Source organism: Haliotis rufescens, unplaced genomic scaffold, assembly GCF_023055435.1.
Source record: "Haliotis rufescens isolate VD_foot unplaced genomic scaffold, xgHalRufe1.0.p SCAF_17, whole genome shotgun sequence".
In the NCBI taxonomy this organism is placed as follows: Eukaryota; Metazoa; Mollusca; class Gastropoda; order Lepetellida; family Haliotidae; genus Haliotis; species Haliotis rufescens.
The window spans coordinates 17869185-17894037 of record NW_025963857.1 but is presented as its reverse complement, the minus strand read 5'-3'; the positions used below and the strand labels follow the sequence as shown (position 1 = coordinate 17894037).

The 24853-nt window shown below is 40.5% G+C and overlaps 1 protein-coding gene across 1 annotated transcript in view; it reads right to left on the bottom strand.

The window, feature by feature from the left end:
- Window positions 1–9601: 9601 nt before the first annotated feature.
- The window catches only part of LOC124137984 (uncharacterized protein F13E9.13, mitochondrial-like), a 24721-nt gene continuing 9469 nt past the window's right edge, over window positions 9602–24853 (bottom strand). Inside the window, exons 5-6 of the mRNA XM_046504474.2 lie at window positions 23146–23273; window positions 9602–14020 (exon numbers count right to left, since the gene is read on the bottom strand). Of these exons, the coding sequence (XP_046360430.1) occupies window positions 13800–14020; window positions 23146–23273 (349 nt within the window). The 3' untranslated portion in view covers window positions 9602–13799. The remainder of the gene's footprint in view (window positions 14021–23145; window positions 23274–24853) is intronic.

Here is a 24853-nt window from a genome sequence, read left to right as displayed (position 1 = left end):
AAAGATAGTATCAATTATACACATTTTTATCACGAAGCAGCGCAGAGATACTGCATGATAGATGTGCAATGTGTTTTTGGATAAAATTACACTCTTTGTTGACATTATAATGCATGTACTACATTTGTACTTTATGGGTTTTACAGAATATTTAATAGGTACCGGTATCTACTTAACGATTGTAAGCACTACCAAATAACTTTGTACTTTTTTATGTAACCAATATAACATGTCTTACATAGTCTTATACTTTGATCTATATGAAGTGTTCTTTAAGGGTTTTACACATAGTTGGTAGGAAAAACATACAAACTGGTCAAGAACCACTTATATATTTCGTTATTGTTAAACAATATATTTCTGTACATGAAGATGTCGTGAACATTGAATATGACAATAGTTTTTTAAATTGATCATGCCACTTCTGTTAATACGAATGTTTAAGACCGTAATTTTGATACCAGTAAAAATTGCATGACTTTAATGCAGTTGTTCCCATATATAGCCAAAGCCGATTGAAAATAAGAATTTCTCTCTCAATGCCCTCTTAATCTTCCATTCCCCACTCATTGCACTGGGTTAACGTGATAATGGTAGTTGGTTGGTTGGTTTGTGTTTTTTAACGCCGCACTCAGCAATATTCCAGCTATATGACAGCGGACTGTAAATAATCGAGTCAATCCAGTGATTGATATCATGAGCATCGATTCACGCAATTTGCATCGATGACATACATCAACCAAGTCAGCAAGCCTGACCACCCGATCCCGTTAGTCGCCTCTTAATATGACAAGCATAGTCGCCTTTTACGGCAAGCATAGGTTGCTGAAGAGCTATCCTACCCCGGATCTTCACGGGTTAGGGGCAGTCGGGTACCCTGGTGGTTAAAGCGTTCTATCGTCACGCTGAAGAACCGGGTTCGATTCCCGACATGGGTACAATGTGTGAAGCCAATTTCTGGTGTACCCCGCCGTGATATTGCTGGATCAAACTCACTAACTCACTTCACTGGTTGATATGGGTAGTGACCTAAGGTTTTTGTATATAGATATAAAGGGTTCCTACCACATTCACCATCAGCAACCCATGCTTGCTGTAAAAGACGACTATGCTTGTCGAAACGGGATCAGGTGGTCAGGCTTGCTGACTTTGTTGATGCATGTCATCGTATCCCAATTACTTGGATTGATGCTCATGATGTCAATCACTGGACTGTCTGTTCGAGACTCGAATATTTTTCAGCCCGCCATCATATAGCTGGAACATTGCTGAGTGCGGCGGTAAACAACAAACAAACAAACAAACCACATTCACCACTTCAAATTTGGTTGGGGTGGAGAGCTTTACACAAAGGAAGTGCTTGCAGGCCGACATATGAACAAATTTGACATTATCCCTTTGCGTGAATAAGGACTTGGGTTTCATGCCACTTTAAATAGTATTCCAGTTTTGTCTCAGAGTGTCAACTTAATCTGGAAGGAAAGGCCAAAGTGATACAGGTTTCAGACACTTATCACTTTGGTGAAACCCATGAGCACAGGTATGGTGCCGACATCATCACCGTATGATTGCAAAACAATACCAAGCGATCATTGATTGTGTCTATTGTTCAAATATAGATTTTTATACATATTATTCACAAATTCTGTTTCACCTAATTGTGACACAGCGCCGGCCAAAAATATTTGACAAAAGTCATTTTATTTTTTTCAACTCTCAGGTCACTCTCGTAATCCAACTTAAAATACCTATCAGGCCTAAAATTGGATCTTTAACTTTTAAAAGATCTCATTTTAATGAGATTGTTTTAAAGTTGCACTCAAATGTACGACAAGGCTGTATATCTTTCTTTTTTTCTTTTCTTTTTTCTCTTTTTTTGACATTTTTTATTCCAAGGCCGTATATCTTACTCTTGTCCATTTGACAAGTCGAAAAGATGTGGTTGCTTTTAGATTAGAGCAGGGCTGACAATTTCACCAGCACTAATAGCAAAGATAAAGTTGTTTCAAACAGCAAATGAACAGTTGTAATGTAAAAAAAGAAAAACTGTCTCTTTACAATATAAGTTTGTAAGAAACTGTCACAACCTTAATTAAAAAAAATGTGTTCAATTTAGACGACAATTAGTGTATTGATTACTTGACAAGATCTGCTTTCAATCTCCTTTTATATTGTCAGTATACAAAGGAATCATATTTACTCGAACTTGACTCCCACGGGATTGAAAATATGTGCAGAGAGAGGATCTACTTGAAATCCATATCAAAATAATATACAGCCCTCCACCACAGACATAGCACAACCTCATAACAGCCTTCTATTGTGCCAGACACAATGGCCCCGACAAGATAGTATTGATTTCTATAGAGAACTTTCAGGGATGCCTACATTGTATAAAATAATGAAAGCTTTCCCAGGTGACTGCATGAAGGAACCAATGATAACATAAAAGGATTTTCCAATGTTTAATTTTGTTTTAATATGCTCAAATGCTGGAGAATATTATAGAGAAGCTCTCTTGGGAAGGGTTGTCGGTTGTTTTTTCTGATCGGCCATTTCATACACTAAATATTGTATGAAATTCAGTGTTGACTGAACATGGGTTATGTCAGTATAATTGAGCTAACATGAACGTACAACTGAACCAGAAATTTGTGTTTTTTTGTTTTTTTTACTTGTGAAGGAGTGGATCCACAGCATGTATTGGTGTGGGGAGGAGTTTCTTTTTCTTGATCTGGAACTAAATTGAGTCGTTTTAACCTTTTATTAATCATTGAAAAGTGATGTTTTGAATTTTCGAAACATTTTACGAATGTGAAACCTGAATAAATCAGCAACTGTATTTGGAAATTTGCTCACTACTTTATAATTTCTGCAACTTTTTATTAATCATTTAAAAGTGATGTTTTGAATTTTCGAAACATTTTACGAATGTGAAAACTGAATAATTCAGCAACTGTATTTGGAAATTTGCTCACTACTTTATAATTTCTGTATTATATTTCATATGCAGTAAGATGTTGGCATGAGGAATAACATGGTATTTGCCAACATCTTTAACATGTAATGTTTGCCCTCCATCAGCCAGCGGGGCGGTCGGGTAGCCTAGTGGTTAAAGCGTTCGCTCGTCACGCCGAAGACACGGGTTTGATTCCCGACATGGGTACAATGTGTGAAGCCCATTTCTGGTGTCCCCTTCCGTGATATTGCTGGAATATTGCTAAAAGCGGCGTAAAATCAAACTCACTCACTCACTCACTCACTCCATCAGCCAGCTATGCATGCAATGTGTAAGTTGATGACCAAGCAGTGTGGATGTCTGTTGTGTAAAAACTGCAGTGTTGCAACAGTTAAACAACAAACTGGCAAACCATGAAGATCCGAAGATCCGAGTAGAATAGGTCTTCAGCTTGTCGGAAGAGGCGACTAACAGGATCGGGTGGTCAGGCTCGCTGACTAGGTCGATGCATATCATTGTATCCCAATTGCATTGACCTATGCTCATGATGTCAATCTCTGGGTTGTCTGGTCCAGACTCAATTATTTACAGACTGATGTAATATAGTTAGAATATTGCTGTAGTAAATGGTATAAAAAGAGACTATGTGTGTTATAATTATTACTTAATTATGGCTGAGTGGGTTAGATCGCTGACTTTGTGTGCTGGCAATTAGGTGCCTCACTCTGGCAAGGGTGGGTTCGAATCCCGGACGGGACTCAAACCAAAAAAAGTACGAGAATCTGTACTTTACAAAGAAAGTGTTATCCCAAATATAACATTTGTTACTATTGAGCTTTAGATTTATTTTTTCCCTCCTGCCTTCAGGTATGTTAAGATCACTAAAACCAATTTAAATAGCTCTTGTCTAATATATATTTAAGATAACTTCATAATGACAGAAAAATCCAGTTAAGCTGCACGGAAATCCTGGTGAATCATAGTGCTTCCTTCAATGTCATGCAGTATTGACAATATAAGTATCAATTAAATAAAACAAAGCTTACCTCAATACTGGTACCTAATAAGTGAGTGTGGTTTTACGCCGCTTTTAGCAATATTCCAGCAATATCATGGTGGGGAACACCAGAAATGGGCTTCACACATTGTACCCATGTCGGAAATCGAACCAGGGTCTATGGCGTGATGAGCGAAAGCTTTAACCACTTGGCTACCTGATCGCCCCGGTTCTCAATAACAAAAAATTGTCTGACTAATACAATTATTAAATCTTCCATATGCCAAGGTAATGAAATATGTACACCGTTTTAAATCCAAATACAGAAGCATAGTGCCAAGGTACAAGACAATGTTATAGTTTTGACACACTTTATGTCAGTGTAAACACAAAGTGTTACAAACAAACACTCTTATAACCCTATACAAACAGAGAGCACTAGACGAACCACTCTTGCAAACCAATATCGCAACAACAGGAATAATTATTTAAACCTTTTATAAGGTATAATATTTACAAGCCAAATAATTATAGAGATAAATTGTAGTTGCAATAAATATCGTAAATATTCACCAGAGCATCCAATTACCGTAAATCAATTTATCTCCTGGTTCAATAACAGTTAACAGCTTTCAAACATATAGATGACTTCAAACCAGAATAAAAGCCCAACTTAGAGTTTCATTGTTAGTTAGTCAATACCAATCAATAAAATCATGCACAAAACCCATTAATCACCACCATACACATATTCTACATCACCTCGCTATCATATGATATGATATCGTGACACCTGTTTTACTGGCCAATTCTCTGGAACACTGATCGTAGACCCATTGTCCTGCCAGGTTAATAAAGTTTTAAGCCAATCAAGCGGCCTTGTTTTATCATGGCTGTTCCTGAAGACTATACTATTGCTCCTCTATCCTTTTCATCCTTGACTAGTTTGGAATTAAGCCCGATTCTAATTTCACCCAACGCTGACTTGCTATTGATTCCGACAGTCTTCTTGTTCGCGGAACTGATGGCCTTTGTTGCAGAAAGACAGCTCTCATTGTATTACAACATGAAAATGGCTGAAAAGCAGTCTGAAAGTAATACCTAACATGATATCTATAGAAAACACATTCATGCTTCCTTCTCTAACAATTAATCTATGATCAGCTGAGAGAAACAGTGTTGTTCTCATACATGAACATTAACGCCAATATTCAGACGGAAATGCTCACATTTGGAATTCTGGTTACGAAGGATAGTGGCTTGTTAACGAGTTGTTGATATATTTCATTACTGTAGTGCCACATACTGGCCCATGTGGACTACCTGATTTATTTGTCAAAAGTCTGGGCGTACTAACACCATCTTCCCCACCAAATAGAACATGTTTTGTTTGTTTGTTGTTGAACACTGCCCTCAGCAATATTCCAGCTATATGATGGCAGTCTGTAAATAATCAAGACTGGAACAGACAATCCAGTGATTGACATCATGAGCATTAACCATGTCATTAACCAAGTCAGCGAGCCTGACCACCCGATCCTATTAGTCGTCACTTACAACAAGCATAGTCGCCTTTTACGGCCTGGGCTGCTGAAGACCTATTCTAACTCGGATCTTCACTGGGGACAAACATGGGTTGCTGAAGACCTATTCTAACCCGTATCTTCACGGTGGACAAGCATGGGCTGCTGAAGGCCTATTCTACCCCGGATCTTCACTGGGGACAAGCCCGGGCTGCTGAAGACCTATTCTACCCCAGGTCTTCACTGGTGACAAGCCTGGGTTGCTGAAGACCTATTCTAACCCGTATCTTCACGGTGGACAAGCATGGGCTGCTGAAGGCCTATGATAACCCGTATCTTCACGGGGGACAAGCATGGGCTGCTGAAGACCTATTCTACCCCGGATCTTCACTGGGGGCAAGCCCGGGCTGCTGAAGATCTATTCTACCCCAGGTCTTCACTGGGGACAAGCCTGCGCTACTCGAGACCTATTCTAACCCGGATCTTCACTGGGGACAAGCCTGGGCTACTGGAGACCTATTCCACCCAGGATCTTCACTGGGGACAAACATGGGCTGCTGAAGACCTATTCTACCCCGGATCTTCACTGGGGACAAGCCCGGGCTGCTGAAGACCTATTCTACCCCAGGTCTTCACTGGTGACAAGCCTGGGTTGCTGAAGACCTATTCTAACCCGTATCTTCACGGTGGACAAGCATGGGCTGCTGAAGGCCTATGATAACCCGTATCTTCACGGGGGACAAGCATGGGCTGCTGAAGACCTATTCTACCCCGGATCTTCACTGGGGACAAGCCCGGGCTGCTGAAGATCTATTCTACCCCAGGTCTTCACTGGGGACAAGCCTGGGCTACTCGAGACCTATTCTAACCCGGATCTTCACTGGGGACAAGCCTGGGCTACTGGAGACCTATTCCACCCAGGATCTTCACTGGGGACAAACATGGGCTGCTGAAGACCTATTCTACCCCGGATCTTCACTGGGGACAAGCCCGGGCTGCTGAAGACCTATTCTACCCCAGGTCTTCACTGGTGACAAGCCTGGGTTGCTGAAGACCTATTCTAACCCGTATCTTCACGGTGGACAAGCATGGGCTGCTGAAGGCCTATGATAACCCGTATCTTCACGGGGGACAAGCATGGCCTGCTGAAGACCTATTCTACCCCGGATCTTCACTGGGGACAAGCCCGGGCTGCTGAAGATCTATTCTACCCCAGGTCTTCACTGGGGACAAGCCTGGGCTACTCGAGACCTATTCTAACCCGGATCTTCACTGGGGACAAGCCTGGGCTACTGGAGACCTATTCCACCCAGGATCTTCACTGGGGACAAACATGGGCTGCTGAAGACCTATTCTACCCCGGATCTTCACTGGGGACAAGCCCGGGCTGCTGAAGACCTATTCTACCCCAGGTCTTCACTGGTGACAAGCCTGGGTTGCTGAAAACCTATTCTAACCCGTATCTTCACGGTGGACAAGCATGGGCTGCTGAAGGCCTATGATAACCCGTATCTTCACGGGGGACAAGCATGGGCTGCTGAAGACCTATTCTACCCCGGATCTTCACTGGGGACAAGCCCGGGCTGCTGAAGATCTATTCTACCCCAGGTCTTCACTGGGGACAAGCCTGGGCTACTCGAGACCTATTCTAACCCGGATCTTCACTGGGGACAAGCCTGGGCTACTGGAGACCTATTCCACCATGGATCTTCACTGGGGACAAGCCTGGGCTACTGGAGACCTATTCCACCCTGGATCTTCACTGGGGACAAGCCTGGGCTACTGGAGACCTATTCTAACCCGGATCTTAAATGGGGACAAGCCTGGGCTACTCGAGACCTATTCTAACCCGGATCTTCACTAGGGACAAGCATGGGCTGCTGAAGACCTGTTCTACCCCGGATCTTCACTAGGGACAAGCATGGGCTGCTGAAGACCTGTTCTACCCCGGATCTTCACGGGGGACAAGCCTGGCTGCTGAAGACCTTTTCTACCCCGGCTCATCACAGCTCTCTAGTACATGTAATAATTATTACACACAGTCTCTCTTTATACCACTTACTACTGCTGTGCTTGTGCAGGTTGGCCACAAATGCGACATTACTATTTTATTACTTGAAGTTTGAGGACCCATTTCTGATGTCAGACTATTGAGTGCCAGCTTGATGTGGAAGGCGGCGGAAGAGGTGAAATGGGGTTTCATGTCGTGTTCAACACCCTTGCGCTTATATAATATCATGTGGGTATGGTGTATGAGAAACATAATTGGGACAAACTGGGATTCGAACCCACAATCATAGGTGTCTGGCGTGCCAAAAGAATGCAACCCTGCACAACGAACTGCGCGCCTTAGACGACTGGGCCACCCATGCCCCCCAGTTACAAAGAGGTCACAATGTGTCGGCTGTAATATTGCATGTCATGATGTACAATCTCATTCCCGCTTCCTTCATGCAAGGTGTTATTTCCACGGCAATATAATCATACTTACCCAGCTCTCTCATTCCCTCCGGGCAATTGTCATGATTGATGATACAGGCTGATGATGATTTTGAGGAGATAATTAATTTTCTTAAAAAATCCCAACGAGGGCCATGAATTTCTCCAATACCATTAAGACTAAGAGTGATTACATTTTTTTTTAAAATGCTCAAAATGATTCGTCAGGATATCCTATTTTTAAAGTGATCACCAACCCAACCATAAATAATTAATATAACCTGACTAAGTCCACTATAACACCTGCTGATAATCACTCCCGGACATGCGTTGTGATATACTAACATACATTTACACCCTGATCCAAGTTATAATTAATCTTCAGCAACCCGTGCTTGTCGTAAGAGGCGACTAACAGGATCGGGTGGTCAGACTTGCTGTTTTGGTTGATGTATGTCATGGTATCCCAATTTCAAATGCATAGATCGATGCTCATGATGTCAATCACTGGATTGTCTGGTCCAGATTCGATTATTTACAGATCGCCGGCCTTAGCTGGAATGTTGTCTTTCAATGATAAGTTCAATAAAACTAGCTCACACCTAACAAACACAAATGCTTACTTCTGCACTTTATTTTTCAAACACTGGCCTCACTCCTATTATGTTTTTCTCCAAGTCATATGAGGTGAGGTGAGGTGAGGTGAGGTGAAATTGAGTTTAACGTCATGTCCAAGATTATTGCACTTCTATAGTGATATGCATGCACGTGTGTTTGTGTGGCTGCTTGTACTAGTCCGGACTGATGCTGATTATAGTGCTAGCCCACTGAGATACCATGCCACAGTTTAACATGAATACCCCACTCAGATACAGTATACGGACTCCGAGCCGACCAGTCCTTGTTTTAGCCCCTCAATGCCGAACACCAGACAGGTTAACAGCAAGTACCATCTTTTAATGTCCTTTAGTGGTTAGTCACGTGATATACTGTTTAATGACATTAACAATAAAACCCCATGGCTACACTACAAGTATAGCTAATGTTTACATTTCATTCTAAATATGCAAGCATTCATTCTGACTTTTACATGTTCGAGTAAGGATAAAGCGTCTATCAACCTCAGTGTATGCATGATCAGATCGTTTTAAACAAATATCAAAATAGTTTTTACCAGGGCTGTGGAAAAACAATTCCCATTCGGAAATTTTGAACACAACTCTTGAGTGAGTCAGTGAGTATGGTTTTACGCCGCTTTTAGCAATATTCCAGCAATATCCCGGCGGGGGACACCAGAAATGGGCTTCACACATTGTACCCATGTCAGGAATCAAACCCGGGTCTTCGCAGTGACGAGCGAACGCTTTAACCACTAGGCTACCCAACCGCCCCCCAACTCTTGACCTATAGTGGGTACCCAGGTAGGGCTGGGAAATAGGTGTCAGGTACCAGGGTAGTAAATTTGAACTTTGAACCCAGCCCTAGTTCGATTGCTTGGTCATATGGACCTTTTGGTAGTTCAATAATCAGAAAACCAAAGTCCTTGCACAAGCAAAAAATCACTGGCTTTGCAGAATGGATTTAAGTTTACAGGTTCTCTGGATACAGCTCGGATAGAACCAGACATACATCTACAGACCTGTCACCGATCTGTTTGTCATAACACCAACAAAACAGTTTGTCATGACAATTTATTACAAATATGGTAAGATGAAAAATCACAGAATATGACATCAATATTCTTAACAAAACGACCTGTGTAAAGATGTACATAGTTCATAAAAGGACTACATGTATAATGTTTAGATATTACAACTGTCATATATAAAACACAGATTGTAAACAGTGAACATTTTCAGCTGATCCTTACAACATATCAAAACATAAGTTAAAAATGTCACAAAAATCAACAAGAATAATAATTGATACTAAAATAAAACAGCCATTTGATGTCAGTGCGAATGAGAAATATTCTCTTACAATTGATTTAGTTTGTTAAGCACACAGCTATTAAAATATTCCCCTTGTTGATCTCAATCTGATAACTAGTCACAAGGAACATTGTACCCAGCTCAACTGGGTATTCAAAGCATTGTGACCTATCATGCAATGTCATACAATCCACTAATGAATTTTGAGTAGGAAAATAGCTTTCAACAAGACAATTCTATAGTTTCATCAGGAATATTGACAAAACGGACAAAGTTATTATCAACACAAAGTCTGTGTAATAGCAACAGGGCCCATGTTAGGTATTCGGCAATAACGATGTAAATTTTAACGTAAGCTATCAGTTGCCTGGCGCTGTTCAATTAATATGTTCTGCTCAGTGCAGGTCCATTGATTGGTATACCGTCATACCAATTAAACCATATGTCTTTTGTTTGGGGAACAAATTACACAAAACTTAATTACAAGATCCAACAGACCTTGAGAGAGGCATCTGGCATTAATTTCAGCTGGCAGTAAAATTGTATGACATTACTGTATGCATGTTATTGGCATACAGTCCAGAAAAATACCAACCTCCTGACAGTGACTACAATGAGTTGGGTTCACACAGCCTGCCAATATGAGGAGACGAATTTGGATATCCATCTGCTGATATCTCAGCCAAGATGAGGGACAGAACTGTGTTTGACCAACACCAGTACTGTAACTACAGCCAAGTAAGAGAGTGAGTGAGTGAGTGAGTGAGTGAGTGAGTGAGTGAGTGAGTTAGGTGAGCGAGCAAGCAAGGTGAGCGAGTGAGTGAATATGTTGCAGAAAATAGTGTGAAAAGTTGTAACCTTAACTTGAAAAACAATTCCTTATAAAATCCCATGCTTCATTTGACTTACGAAGACGATACTCAGTTAAAATGCCAGCCTTTCTTAGAAGACGATGGGAGTTAAATGTCATCAAAGTATCCATGTCAGAACAGTTATGAGTGATCAATTGCACAAAATATCAAGCATAACTTGGCTACACCCAGCCGGCAAATCTGAAAACCCATGTTTGTCACCTAATTTGTATCAGCATGATCAGTGTGGTTGAAGATATTTCTAAGATACTAACAAATAAAATATGTCAGTGAATCTGTGCACCGAATATTATTCCACAGTGGAATCACCGTATTCCCGTTCCTGCATGAATACAGTCCAGGGCCTGTGTGGTCTGACTGCAATAACATACCCAATACAACACTTCCTGATCGGTGAGGTCCACATTAAAGTTCTATTGTATCTTAACAGATAAACCATGCATGAAACCTTTCCTCAACAATGATATTCTTAATAAAAGAACACGAGTGGCATTTCCAGGCTAACTTAACTGCAACGTTCCAATTTGGGATTCATTCAGTGCCGAGGTCTCGTCAGCGCTAATGGCTACATGTTATTGAGCAATAAATTCCCAGCTTCATTTATGTCACAAACAGCATCAATCTGAACATCATGAATTATGAACAATGGACATAAATAACTATCTGTGTAATTACTCTGAATAATCATGATCACAAATATGACAGATCTCATTACAAGAAATAGCTGGGACAGCCATTGTTAAAGATGTATTGTATGTTTGTCAAAGGGGCAATGTTCATAAATGATGAAATTTAAGCTTGTTAACAAAGGTTCAAAAGATTTAGAATTGAATTAAGAAAGATAGGAAGTGACTACAGAATATTGTGGACAAGGGGATGTTGACAAACTGGATAATTTGATTAAAAAAGAGTCCCTTTGGCATATCTTGCCCTGTCTTGTGAAGACATATTGAAGTGACTTTTAAACAATCTTGTAAAGATACATTGAAGTGACTTTTAAACAGTCTTGTGAAGACACATTGAAGTGACTTTTAAACAGTCTTGTGAAGACACATTGAAGTGACTTTTAAACAGTCTTGAGAAGACATATTGAAGTGATTTTTAAATAGACTTGTGAAGATACATTGAAGTGACTTTTAAATAGACTTGTGAAGATACATTGAAGTGACTTTCAAAATAGTTCAGAAATCCAAACTATAGCAGATTCAACGTGTGATGCCTGTAAATAACAGAACTAATATCAAAGTACCTAATTTGTAAGATGTGCCGCTTTGTCACTGGTTTCAATATTGTGAATTTTTTCTAGTGAAGAAATACTGAAGCTCCTGAAAAGAACATGGGAATTCTGGGATGAGTGAGTTGGGTTTAAGGCCGCTTTGAAGTGTTCCAGTTATATCACGGCGTGTCAGCTTAATGTGGGAGGAAAGACTGAAGTGATGCAGGTCTCAGATGTTTACCACTTTGGTGAAACCCACAAGCATGGATATGGTGCTGACAAACCTAGAAACAAAATCGGACGAACCGGGATTCGAACCCATGATCCCAGGTTTGTGGCATGCCCAAGGGACGCAACTCTTCACACCGTAATGTGGCGCCCCCGCAACTTTGCCACCCGTGCTCCATATTCTGGGATGAAAAAACTTCTTTACTTGTCGTAACAACTGACCATAAGAGGATTGGGTGGTCAGGCTCAGTGTCACCATGCCCTGATGATTGTTCGATGATCATGCTCTCAGTCACTAGTTTTTCTGGTTCAGAACTTCTGAAGCGAATGAGTGTTTGCAGATTTAATCTATTGTCAGCAATATTAAAGCTATTCACAGAATCTTATGATTTATTAGATCTAAGTTCCATGTTGCTGTTCTGGTCACAGCAACAATCTCAGTCAGATATTTAACTCCTAATTTTGTTTTAAAGTGAAGTTGACTTTTGCATTATTGCTTGCCAAAAGTCTCTAAGTTAATAATAGTGATCTCCAGATTTACTTCAACAAGCTATTCCTGCCGCGGATAAGTTTATCATAAAAATGAGTGTCACAAGTGAAACGGGTGCAAAACTATGAAATTCACGAAAATTAAGCTTTAAAGTTTGTAGAATTGTGTGCTGAATTATCAAAATTTGGTTTCAGAATCTAGAAAAATTGCCCACATTATTTTGAATTTTCGGCCGCGGATTACATCAGGGGCTGCACCCTGGCATCTGCACCCCCCAGGGAACAACATCAAAGGAGAATCTGTGTTGTGTGGGGTCTTTCTGTTGTAACAAATAAATAATTTCTCAATGGAGGTGGTGAATGCGAATTATTTGAGAAAGCTGACACCTAGATTGAACCCAATCCTCCTTAATTTAGATTGGATGGTCAAAGGTCACTCAGGGTTCCCCTCGAGTGACCTTCTATGGCAGCGTCCTCACATCCTGGCACAGGGAGGTGTCCTATGGGAGTGAAAGATCGGATTTTCATGAGGTGGCAATCAGCAGTAGCTGTGTGTTGGTGTCCTGACAGTCACCTTTAGGCCTTCCTCCAACATCAAGCTGACACACTGTGATATCACTGAACTACTGGTCAAAGCCATGTTAAACCAAACACACTAACTCACTCATTCACCCAAACACCCACCCATACTCCCACTCACTCACTCATCATCACCATCCCGCCCCAACCCCAGGCGAGATATTTAAAAAAAAAACTATTTTAAAGATCCGACGACCATAAAAGTTGGAAATAAGTGACAAGCAGTATCTATTTTAATTTGCAACAGACTGGGGCTTCATTCACCCACAAATCCCTCAGAAGTGAGGGTTTAAACATGTGTGCATATGAATGATAATAGAAACAAGATATAGATCAGTGACATTATTTTGTGAGATCTTCATGATAGATGAATGCTGCACCAATAAAAAATGTGATTAACTTGCTACTGCTAACAGCGTCTGACAAGCATCTACTGCTCCACATGGAGGCGTACTAATAGGCTTGCTGATAATGACTATCCGCGTGATCCCAACTTGCAATCCCTGAAGATCCCTGAAGATCATTCCTCACCGTGTGCAATCCAATAAACATGGTTGGAATTGTTTTCAAATAATCATGGTAGACTGAAGTAACTTGTTTTCTCGAACAGCTTTCACTTGTTCCATGAATTTTTTCAATCGCTCTTGATCAATTTCATTGGCCCAGTGTCCATCTCGTTTAAAGTGCGAACCGACGATCAGCCCGTGAGCTGACTTGTACTGTGCAATGTTGGCGGTTGTCACTCCTGAACCCACGAGCACTGGGATGTCGACACCAGTCAGCACACCTGGAATATAAACAATACACTATATACGCCATCAGTCAGCACACCTGGAATATAAACAATACACTATACACCTGGAATATAAACAATACACTATACACCACCAATCAGCACACCTGGAATATAAACAATACACTATACACCTGGAATATAAACAATACACTATACACCTGGGATATAAACAATACACTATACACCTGGAATATAAACAATACACTATACACCTGGAATATAAACAATACACTATACACCTGGGATATAAACAATACACCATACACCTGGAATATAAACAATACACTATACATCTGGAATATACACAATACACTATACACCAATCAACACACCTGTAATATAAACAATACACTGTACACCTGAAATAAAGTAGACATGGATATAATGAACATGGATAGAGTGAACAAACGGATACAACAAACTATTAAAAAATCCCGATTTATCACCTAAATAATATCATATAAAATTTACGTACATAACAAACTCTCTACAGCAAACAAACGTATACAGTGAACTGATATCTGATCACCAACAAGCCCATCTACCACTAATTAGTGACGTGTATAGCGAACTGAGAAATCTCTCAGTGTCAAGTGTCACTGACAATTGGCTGTACGCAATCAGCGGCGAATCAACACAATCACTAGTCACGATTCAACCTTGATAAACTTGTATTATGTTACTCTTACCTGTCCAAGAAATTGGACTCATGAAACCTTAAATGCCTTGAAACAAACTTTAGTTGCAAGAGAATGGATACATATATCATTAATACCATACTTTGACTCGTTAAAAGTCATATTTGAGGCAGTTTGACTATTCAATGTTAACATGACATTTTCGCAATCGAAATACATGGAGCGCGGGAAGTCCCTACTGTGACTGGTCAAATTGTTCCATACGTAGCAATATCCGGCAATAGCAATCACCTGCACCAAAGTGCTACGCTTATGGTTCTTATAAACTGAAATATATATAGTGAAAGCTGTAACTAAAATAACACGATATTGGAATATATTACTCTGATAAAATAATAATTTCAGATACAATTTCTTCTGACCATTGCATCAAAATGTTGTATCATTGGGTACTTCTTAACTGAATCACCAGTAGATGGGGGAGGAAACGTGTACAAACATGTATGTGTAGCATGTTTTGTTTCAGCCAAGATCGCGGACGTTTCCGAGTGAAAATGTATGTAACAAACAACATATATAACAAACTGATTTCTCCAATCCCTTGTAGTTTGTTATATCCATGTTCTACTGTATTTGAATTGTGCATGTAGGAATATGTACTGAACCGCAAAAGAAATGTCACCCCAAGTAACAATGCATGCAAAGTTGTCATTTTAATATCTGGGTAATTTTTGTCAAAGTTTCTAAAATTTAACATTACCTTGTCCAGAAAAATGAAATTAGATGATAAAAAAAAAAGCGGATGACAATAAAACCGATCACCCAAACGCATCAAAGCAATGGCCATCGTAACCTGATGCACGTGAGTTGCATACAAATTGAAATGCACATGCGTTCCCCCGTTCTTTTCCCTATATAAATCCACCCAGATCGGATAACATTCATTCGTTATTGAATCGCTACCACATGCCAAGATTGACAAGAAATCAGCGACACCAAGCCCTTGGACGATTGCAAGCTGGACAAACCGCCCGGCAAGTAGCCAATGTATTTCAAGTCCACGTAAGGACCATATAAAAGGCTCCAGCAACAGTACCAGACCACCAAAACTACAGATGACCGACCACGTAGTGGAAGACCAAGGATTGTCAGATTGTGCGACAGCATCTTCAAGATCGCATTGTTACTGCTGCGGAAACTGCTCGACAGACCATGGGGACACACCAGCAACGATTAACGAGCAGACACCTCGACTGTCACAGGCCATATCGAGGACCCATTCTGACACCACGTCATCGTCAGGACCGTCTTCAGTGGGCAACACAGCACCAGCATTGGTGCCACCAGCAGTGGAGAAGAGTCCTCTTCTCAGACTAGAGCCATTACTGTTTTTCAACAGCAGATTGCAGAGAGAGAGAGTCTGGCGACGCCGTGGGGAACATTATTCGGATGCTTGTGTTGTTGAGAGAGACTCGTGCGGTGGTCCAAGCATCATGGTGTGGGGTGGAATTGGCCTTGCACAGAGGGTCAGCCCTGTGGTCTTCCAGAACATCGGTCCAGGGAGAGGCAATGGTGTCACTGCAGCTCGGTACATTGATCAAGTCTTGAGAACACATGCCATACCTCATTTGGCACGTCGCCGCAACCATGAGTTTCAGCATGATAATGCCCGTGCCCACACTGCGAGAGCATCAAGAGACTCCCTCCAGCAGAATGGCATCAGAACCATGCAGTGGCCTGCCCTCAGTCCCGATTTCAATCCCATTGAGAACCTGTGGGACGAGATTCAAAGACTGCTGCATGACGTCCGACCAAGGCCGACAACTGCAAGTTGAACTGCGTCAGGCGTTCCTCAGAGTGTGGGCTCAAGTGCCTATGGCCTTCATCAACCGCCTCATCCATTCCATGTATCAACGTTACACGGCAGTCATCAATGCACATGACGGACACACGAGATACTGACTTGTGATACCCTTTCCTCAGAGACTAGTGTTGTGTTTCACTTTAAGAACATTTGGCACTTTAATGATCAGTTTTGCCAAGTTTCATTCTCAAAGTATGTTTACAATGTTTGGACAAATAAGGTTTCTCATATATCTATCCATGGTGACGTTTTTTTTGCGGCTCAGTATATTATATACATGTAGTGTATTGTGTTTTGTTTTAGCCAAGATGGCGGAAGTTTCCAAGCGAAAAAGTATATAACGAACAGCGTATCTAACGAACCAATTTCTCCCTTGTAATATCCATGTTCTACTGTATAAACAATTCACTATACACCTGGAATACAGTATAACATGGATATAATGAACTACAAGTGACCCGAGAAATCATTTTGTTATATATGTTGTTCACTAAATATGTTTGCGCTCTGAAACGTCCGCCATCTTGGAAAACACAAAATACAATACACGTAACTTGCAGCATTGATTTCTTTTAGCGGTGAGCACTTCATAGCATTCAATTAATAACATTTGATAACATTCATTTAAGAACATTTAATTCATAACTATTTTAGCACTTGTTTATCAAATATGTAAAAAGCATTTCACATGTGGGAAGATGTGTAGTCTGGGATTTTGATCTGTCCTCGTTTTGCTGACTGCATTCGTGAAACTACCTCATCGAGATCAGCCAAACTATCAAATGATGTCATCTGAGTTGACTTTTTGCATATTCAGGAAAATCTTGAGTGTTTCAAGATACACCAGTCAATATATCTTGAAAATAGTTGACAGCAGCAGGGAAACACAATCGCTTTTAGGAAGTTAGTTTTCGTCCATGATGAAATCAAATTACCCTAATGATTTATAATCTAAATAATCAAACATAGATTTCAAAACAAAACTCCATTAATACATTATACGCTGTTTCCATACCAACAACATTTGTTACATCGTTTACCCCAAGATCTATAACAATATCTCCTGTAGGTACAGCATCTAGACTAGTCATCCAACATAAATCTACCTGTTAATGTTACAAGGCCTCATGCGTGCGAGACAATTAAGATCTACTTAGATTCCATATTTAATAGCAGACTCATTAGTCAGAAGAGTTCCTGTAACCCAGATGCTGAGGATAATGGCTGCAAGCAGTTATTTCCAGATACTGATTCTGACACCATCAAAACCGATGATAACGCTCACTTAGACAGTCAGTGAACCAATCGCACATCTATTTTCAAATAACTGAAGCACATTCTGAATAATTCACTGCTTGAATTAAGAGATTAAACGCAATACATGTCAAAGAACTTAACAGTGTGAACGTCGTTACATCTATTATCAGATTTTGTCACAGCAGGAGCCAATTACCAAGGAGCAGACAGCAAGAGCATCTCATATGACCGGACCCAAAATAGTTCAGTATCTCTTTGATGCAGAACAATGGTAAAATAAGGTTTGAATTTAAACAAGAACAATCAGTGTTAGAAATTGTAGCTAGTCCTATAGTCCTTGCCAAACTGCCCAATAGTTGAAGTATCATAAGGACTAGTAGACATTTGCCCACTTTAAGGGTTTTGCTACATGTTATCATTATAAGAACTAGTGGACTAAAACAGTTTGTTTCTATCACTGAAAATGATTACCGAAGCTGCTATATGAAAATCTGAAGTAGTTTGTTTATTGTTTAATGCTGCAATATTCCAGCTATATGACTGTGGTCAATAAATAATCGAGTCTGGACTAGACAGTTGAGTGATTGACATCATGGTTATCAATCTACGCAACTGGGATAGAATGACATGCATCAACCAAGTCAGTGAGTCTGACCACCTGATCCCGTTAGTCGCCTCCTACGACAAGCATAGTCGCCTTTTACGGCAAGCATGGGTTGCTGAAGACCTATTCAACCCTGGATCTTCACGGGTCAGATGAGAAATTAAATTAACAACATGCAAGTAGACAAACTGACGTCAAGTTCTAGATCAGCAGAACTAAAGAGAGCTTTGTGTTACTACTCCAACTGAAACCAATACGACTCTGAAACACCCAGTGAATAAGGTGAGGTGAAATGGGGTTTAACGTCGCGTCCAAGATTATCGCACTTATATAGCGACTTGCATGTTCGTGTGTGTGTGTGTAGCTGCTTGTACTAGTCCGGACTGATGCCGATTTATAGTGCTAGCTCACTGAGATACCATGCCGCAGTTTAACATGAATACCCACTCAGACACAGTATACTGACTCCGAGCCGAGCAATGCTTGTTTTAGCCCCTTAATGCTGAGCGCCAGAGAGGGTAACAACAAGTACCATCTTTTAACGTCTTTTGGTATGACTCGGCCGGGGATCGAACTCCGGACCTTCCGCTCTCCGGGTGGACGCTCTACCACTAGACCACGGAGGCGGTCCCCAGTGAATAAGAAATAAACAGAAATGGTAAACAACACAAGTCTTTGAAAATGCCTGAAACAGTATCACACTGCAACATATTTGCAACTAAAGGTTCATGCGTCACTTCATATATGACACAAGTTTACCATGTACGACATGACTAGAAGAATTGCTTCCTAAGGTTTATCAGTCTTGAATGAGTAAGGTTTCAGTCGGACCTGATTTTATTGGGATAAAAGTGGACTAGGTAGTGTTGTTGTTGTTATTTAATGCTGCAGTCAGCAATATGGTATATGAGGGCGGTCTGTAAATAATTGAGTCTGGACCAGGCAATCAAGTGATTGATATCATGATTATCGATCTATGCAACTGGGAAAAGATGACATGCATCAACCTAGTCAGCAAGCCCGACCACCTGATCCCGTAATTTGCCTTTTACAACAAGCATAGTCGCCTTTTACAGCAAGCATGGGCTGCTGAAGCCCGATGCTAACCCCGATCTTCATGGGGGACAAGCATGGGCTGCTGAAGCCCTATTCTAACCTGGATCTTCACAGGGGACAAGCATGGGCTGCTGAAGCCTAAGGCTAACCCCGATCTTCATGGGGGACAAGCATGGGTTGCTGAATTCCTATGCTAACCCCAATCTTCACTGGGGATAAGCATGGGTTGCTGAAGCCCTATTCTAACCCGGATCGGGGGGGGGACAAGCATGGGTTGCTGAAGTCCTATTCTTATCCGGATCTTCATGGGGGACAAGCATGGGCTATACTATAAAATATTATGCAAATTATTTTCACTTCATGCAGGAACAATAACGTGTTGCTTTGGGAAAAATTCAACACAATCAAGTACACTTTTAAGTGAGGTACAAGCAATTTCATAAATGCATAGAATTTCCAGTCCTGATGTGCAATTTGCATAAATATGATCTCAAAGAATAGATCATCTTATCAACATCTGTTTGTATTCAATAGGTCATAAATGAAAATTCTATCAATTTAATTGATAATTTTGAAATTTACGACTATTTGAAATTAAGCTAATATGGTGAAAGATGACAGTTACATAAATTCATATTAAAATTCTTATGCTAATACTTTAAAAAAGGCCATCCTAATGTAATTAAAACAGCTTGATTCACAGCCATTAATATTCAGCCACTGAAGCTCGACTTATAAATATATTCAATTATGTAAACCGACAAGCGAACGAATTAATATTTAAGGATTGATTTTGATATATTGTGAGTCCATTAGAGCATGAGCCTTCATAGAGTGAAGGTCAAACTGTTATTACATTTTCATGTGTTTACACGAAATACGTCTATCCCATTGGACAAGAGGACAGTCACATGACCGCCTAATTTACATTCATAAGTGTATGAACGACACAATTTGACGTTCATATGTTTTTCATAATACTGTATTCTTGAAATGATGTAAACACTGACGGACTTCTTCCACACGGATACAAACAGAAGCGTTGTTTCTGATCATTTAGACGCTTTAATCGTGAACTCAACATTTCAGTATACATTGAGAAATGTCAGAGAGTTTGACTGCATGATCGTTCACGAATATCCTCGCTTCGACCCATTCTAGTGAACAAAACAAAGAAATGCACATCCAAACTATCATAGTATCGACTCGATCCGCGTCTTGGCTGACAGTGACAGTCTAATGCAATCTATGAATTTACCTTAGTATCTATTTGACACATCTTTAATCACCTTTCAATGATCAGCCAATTGATCAATGATGACTTAAAATATGTAACCGCCACAGGTTCATTAACAACTTCGGAAATCTCTCCCGTCACATTTATCGTGTCAGCCATTTTGACGTCTTGAACTTGATGTAAATGTATTACGACGTGCTGTCATTGTGACTGACTTACTGAGGTAGTTCTTAACAGACCTTTCTCATCTGATGGTGATATTATTTGAAGACGTGTTGTATAAGATGTTTCTGAAGAGCAAGTTGTGCATACATACGCTCATGTCACCTCTCTTTTTAAGGAACTATTTTATTCCGGGATAGAACTGGTTGTTGTATGGCTGTCTGTAAACCTGAAGTCACACGTACCAAATAAAATTGTGTATACATCTCGGCCTACAACCTCTGAGGTAAGAAATTGTGATAAAAAATTATAAGAATTGACTTTCACTTTGTGTCAGTTCATTGGAGTATAAACCTTAAGAGAGTGAGGGCCAAGCTCCGACGTTCATACAGTTTGGCCCTCACTCTATGAAGGCTCATACTCCAATGAACTCACACAAAGTGAAAGTCAATTCTTAATGAACATCAGAGTTGGCAAAGCTTCTTCAGTTTTTTACCCTGAACAATTTACATAAAAAATAACAGTATAAAAAATATAATGCCTTCCAACACATATTTGAAATAAATAATGTTATGAAAACCTGATTAATTTTTAGGGCCCAACATATCACTTACCAAAATATGCTTTTGAAATTTAATTTTGATGTTAATTACTTACCCTACGGTTTCAAAACAATAAATTAATATCAAGATTGGACCCAGTTTTGTAGTGTGAAGTACTAGTAATATAGACAAAATCACACATGGAGAAAGAGCTATGAATAAATTACCTGGCTACTTCCCGGTATTTCATTACAAGTCCCACAGCAAGATGCTGTGGGTATTCTGCAAGTGTTATACGGTTGACCCCTCAGAAATGAGGTAGTGTGTCCCACTGGGTACAGCCTTTTGTCCCAATTACAATTTGTCAGTTCTACAAATTCTCAGAAACGCTTTCCATTTCAAGTTTTAAGGGGTTTGGTCCATTACTTCATGAAACTTTTGTTAATCTTATCATGTAGATGGTAAAACTGTGAGCCAAAAACATTTATCTGTAGCTTGTGTTGTGCCTACAATTGTCAATATCGTTGCATATTCGAGAAAACACATCTTCCTGAGGCAAGGGCGTTAACTGACTATAACTGTCCAGTTTCCACACTTGCCGAACTAGGCTGGAATTTCATGGCTCAATCATAGCGCCACCAGTGGCTATTACGAGATGTGTCTCTTCTATGTCCCTCCTATTGACCAATAAGATACCATCTCTCATATCGCTTGCACTTGCTTCAAACAAAATGGCAGGGCCAGTCAAGAGGATCAAATCGATAATCAAAATCTATATTGTGATAAAACCGTTCTTACTTCACGAAGTACATCAAATCAGGTGAGCACCTTGATTAAAAATATCTGTCGACGCCGAGTTGATTGTACACATGTTTTGCAAATACTGCAATTGACTGAAATCTGCTGGGCAGTTTACGAACCGGATGTCGATTTTGTTACATGACTTTGATTGGACTATGCATATCCTCGTTAGTCTAACCAAACTATAACACCATAATTCCAGCTGAGTTCGGCAAGGGTTGAAACTGGACTTTAATAGACAGTTACCTCCCTTGCCTCGAGAAGATGTATTCCCCGACATTTGACAATGAGAAAATCTTTGACACAAATTCTTATTTTTGTATAGTTGAATGAGTGAGTGAGTATATTCCTGCAATATCACGGCGGGGTACACCAGAAATGGGCTTCACACATTGTACCCATGTCGGGAATTCGGCGTGACAAGCGAACGCTTTAACCACTAGGCTACCCGACCGCCCCTTTGTATAGTTGAAATGTAGGCAAGGATATATGAGGGAAGATGCATCACGGGTTAAAGACTAGTTCAATGTCAGGTTTTCTCCAAAATCCGAATTGTCTGCACTCATTTTCGACTTCCTTCCAGCATTGATCCTGTTCAAAAACTTGCAAGTAGCGGAAAGATGAAAAATGTGAAATCAACTAAATGTTTCTCACACACTTTAAAACTTGTCATTCCCAGTGGGCTTTAAAGTATACCCCTTGCTTTAGCCTCCTAATGCTGAGCGCCAGGCAGGATCAGGATCACAACAAGTACCATCTTTTCATTTATTTTGGTATGACGAATCTGGGGATGGAACCACTTCCCTTCCTCTCTCCAGGCAGACACTCTATCCACTACACCATGGAGGTGGTCACTTAACATGGAACTAATGTAAATATGTACATTTAACAACACGACTGCAAATATAACCTCCACAAATATTGACCAACAATACAAAATGTGTCTGTATCCCACCTGCCACTTCCTGAGTGCTGGCAGCCATTCCTGTAGCGCCGCCTGTAACCACGACGCCATCGCTGAGGAAGAACTCCGCTGCCTTGGCCGTCTCGACAATGCTGACATCATCAGTGATAGCATGGGCACTGGAATAGGGACACACACAGTGGGTCAGTGTTGTCATACGTTCCTCTCAACAATACAACAGTGGTGTTCATCTTCAATACGTGATGGACAAAGTGAGTGAGTGATACCATGAGCAAAGATTCGTGTCATCAGGGCATGATGACACACAATCAGGTTACACATTGTAACCATGTGCATTTGATCCCTGAGTGAGTGAGTGAGTGAGTGAGTGAGTGGGTGGGTGGGTGGGTGAGTGAGAGAGTGAGTGGGTGAGTGAGTGAGTGAGTGAGTGAGTGAGTGAGTGAGTGAGTTTTTAACAATATTCCAGCAATATCAAGGCAGGGAAGACTAGATTTGGGCTTGACACATCTTATGTCTCATTGATACCCACATAATCACTGGCCAATATTGGAGTAAATATCTTTAAATAGACATCCAATCTGCCACTATGTCTAATATTGTCGGAGTATAGATAGTTGGGAGATCGGATTTTCTTCATCTCCTGTTACCAATAACCACCCCCAAGATTTGCCTAGATGAACGACGATGAAATGTATGCAAAGTTAATAGACACAGGGGACTCATATTCCATATCTTCTTCACTTGCTTTCTGAGTGAACTCTTGTCATGACACATTGCAGCTACAAATGGCCACTTCCATGGATGATTGGCGTGTAAAAGCTTTCCTGAATAACAGCCTGGCTGATGGACAAGGGTTAGTCTGGTCACCTTCCACCCATTGTACACATTAGGCTGGGGATTTAATTACACTCAGGCCATAATGTCATCATTCAGACAGGGCTTCATCATTGCTGCTTTTGTCCAAACATAAAACATATGTGGCTACATACAAAGTGCTAAGCCTATGGTTAAAATATCAGTTTAAATATGCGTAACAATCTCTACAACTAACATAACATGGTATTGGAATGTGTTATTCCAGGTGAAATAATAGCATCACATACAATCTCTTCCAATCATTGCATCAAAGTACTTTTAAGTTATTTTATTGGATTTTTTTTATTGAATCACCAGTAGATCTGGGAGAAAATGTGTGAACAGCTGATTGCTTTTTCTAGCTTGGTTTAGGAGATATATGCACACAGTGATCTTAATCTCTGCATATAAACAATGCCGAACAGAACTGGAAGTATAATTGAAATTGTAAATCATCATGTGATGTTTTATTGCAAATGTCACGTTTTTATTGACCAAGTTTGTCATCTTCTGTTAGTTCACCTGATGCAGTGCAATGTAGTTTTTGCTGTGCGTAATACTCGAAAAAATCTGTTCTCCTGTTCTGTTGTTGTTGTTGTTGTTGTTGTTGTAGCTGTTGTTTGTTAGCCGCATTGAGCAATATTCCAGCTATATGACGGCGGTCTGTAAGTAATTGAGTCTGGACCAGACAATCCAGTGATTGATATCATGAGCATCGATCCACGCAACCAAGTCAGCAAGTCTGACCATCCAATCCCGTTAGTCGCCTTTTACGACAAGCAAAGTCGCCTTTTACTGCAAGCATGAGTTGCTGAAGACCTATTCTACCCCAGATGTTGATGGGTCGTCCTCCTGTTCTGAATATTCAAAGTTGTACACAAGA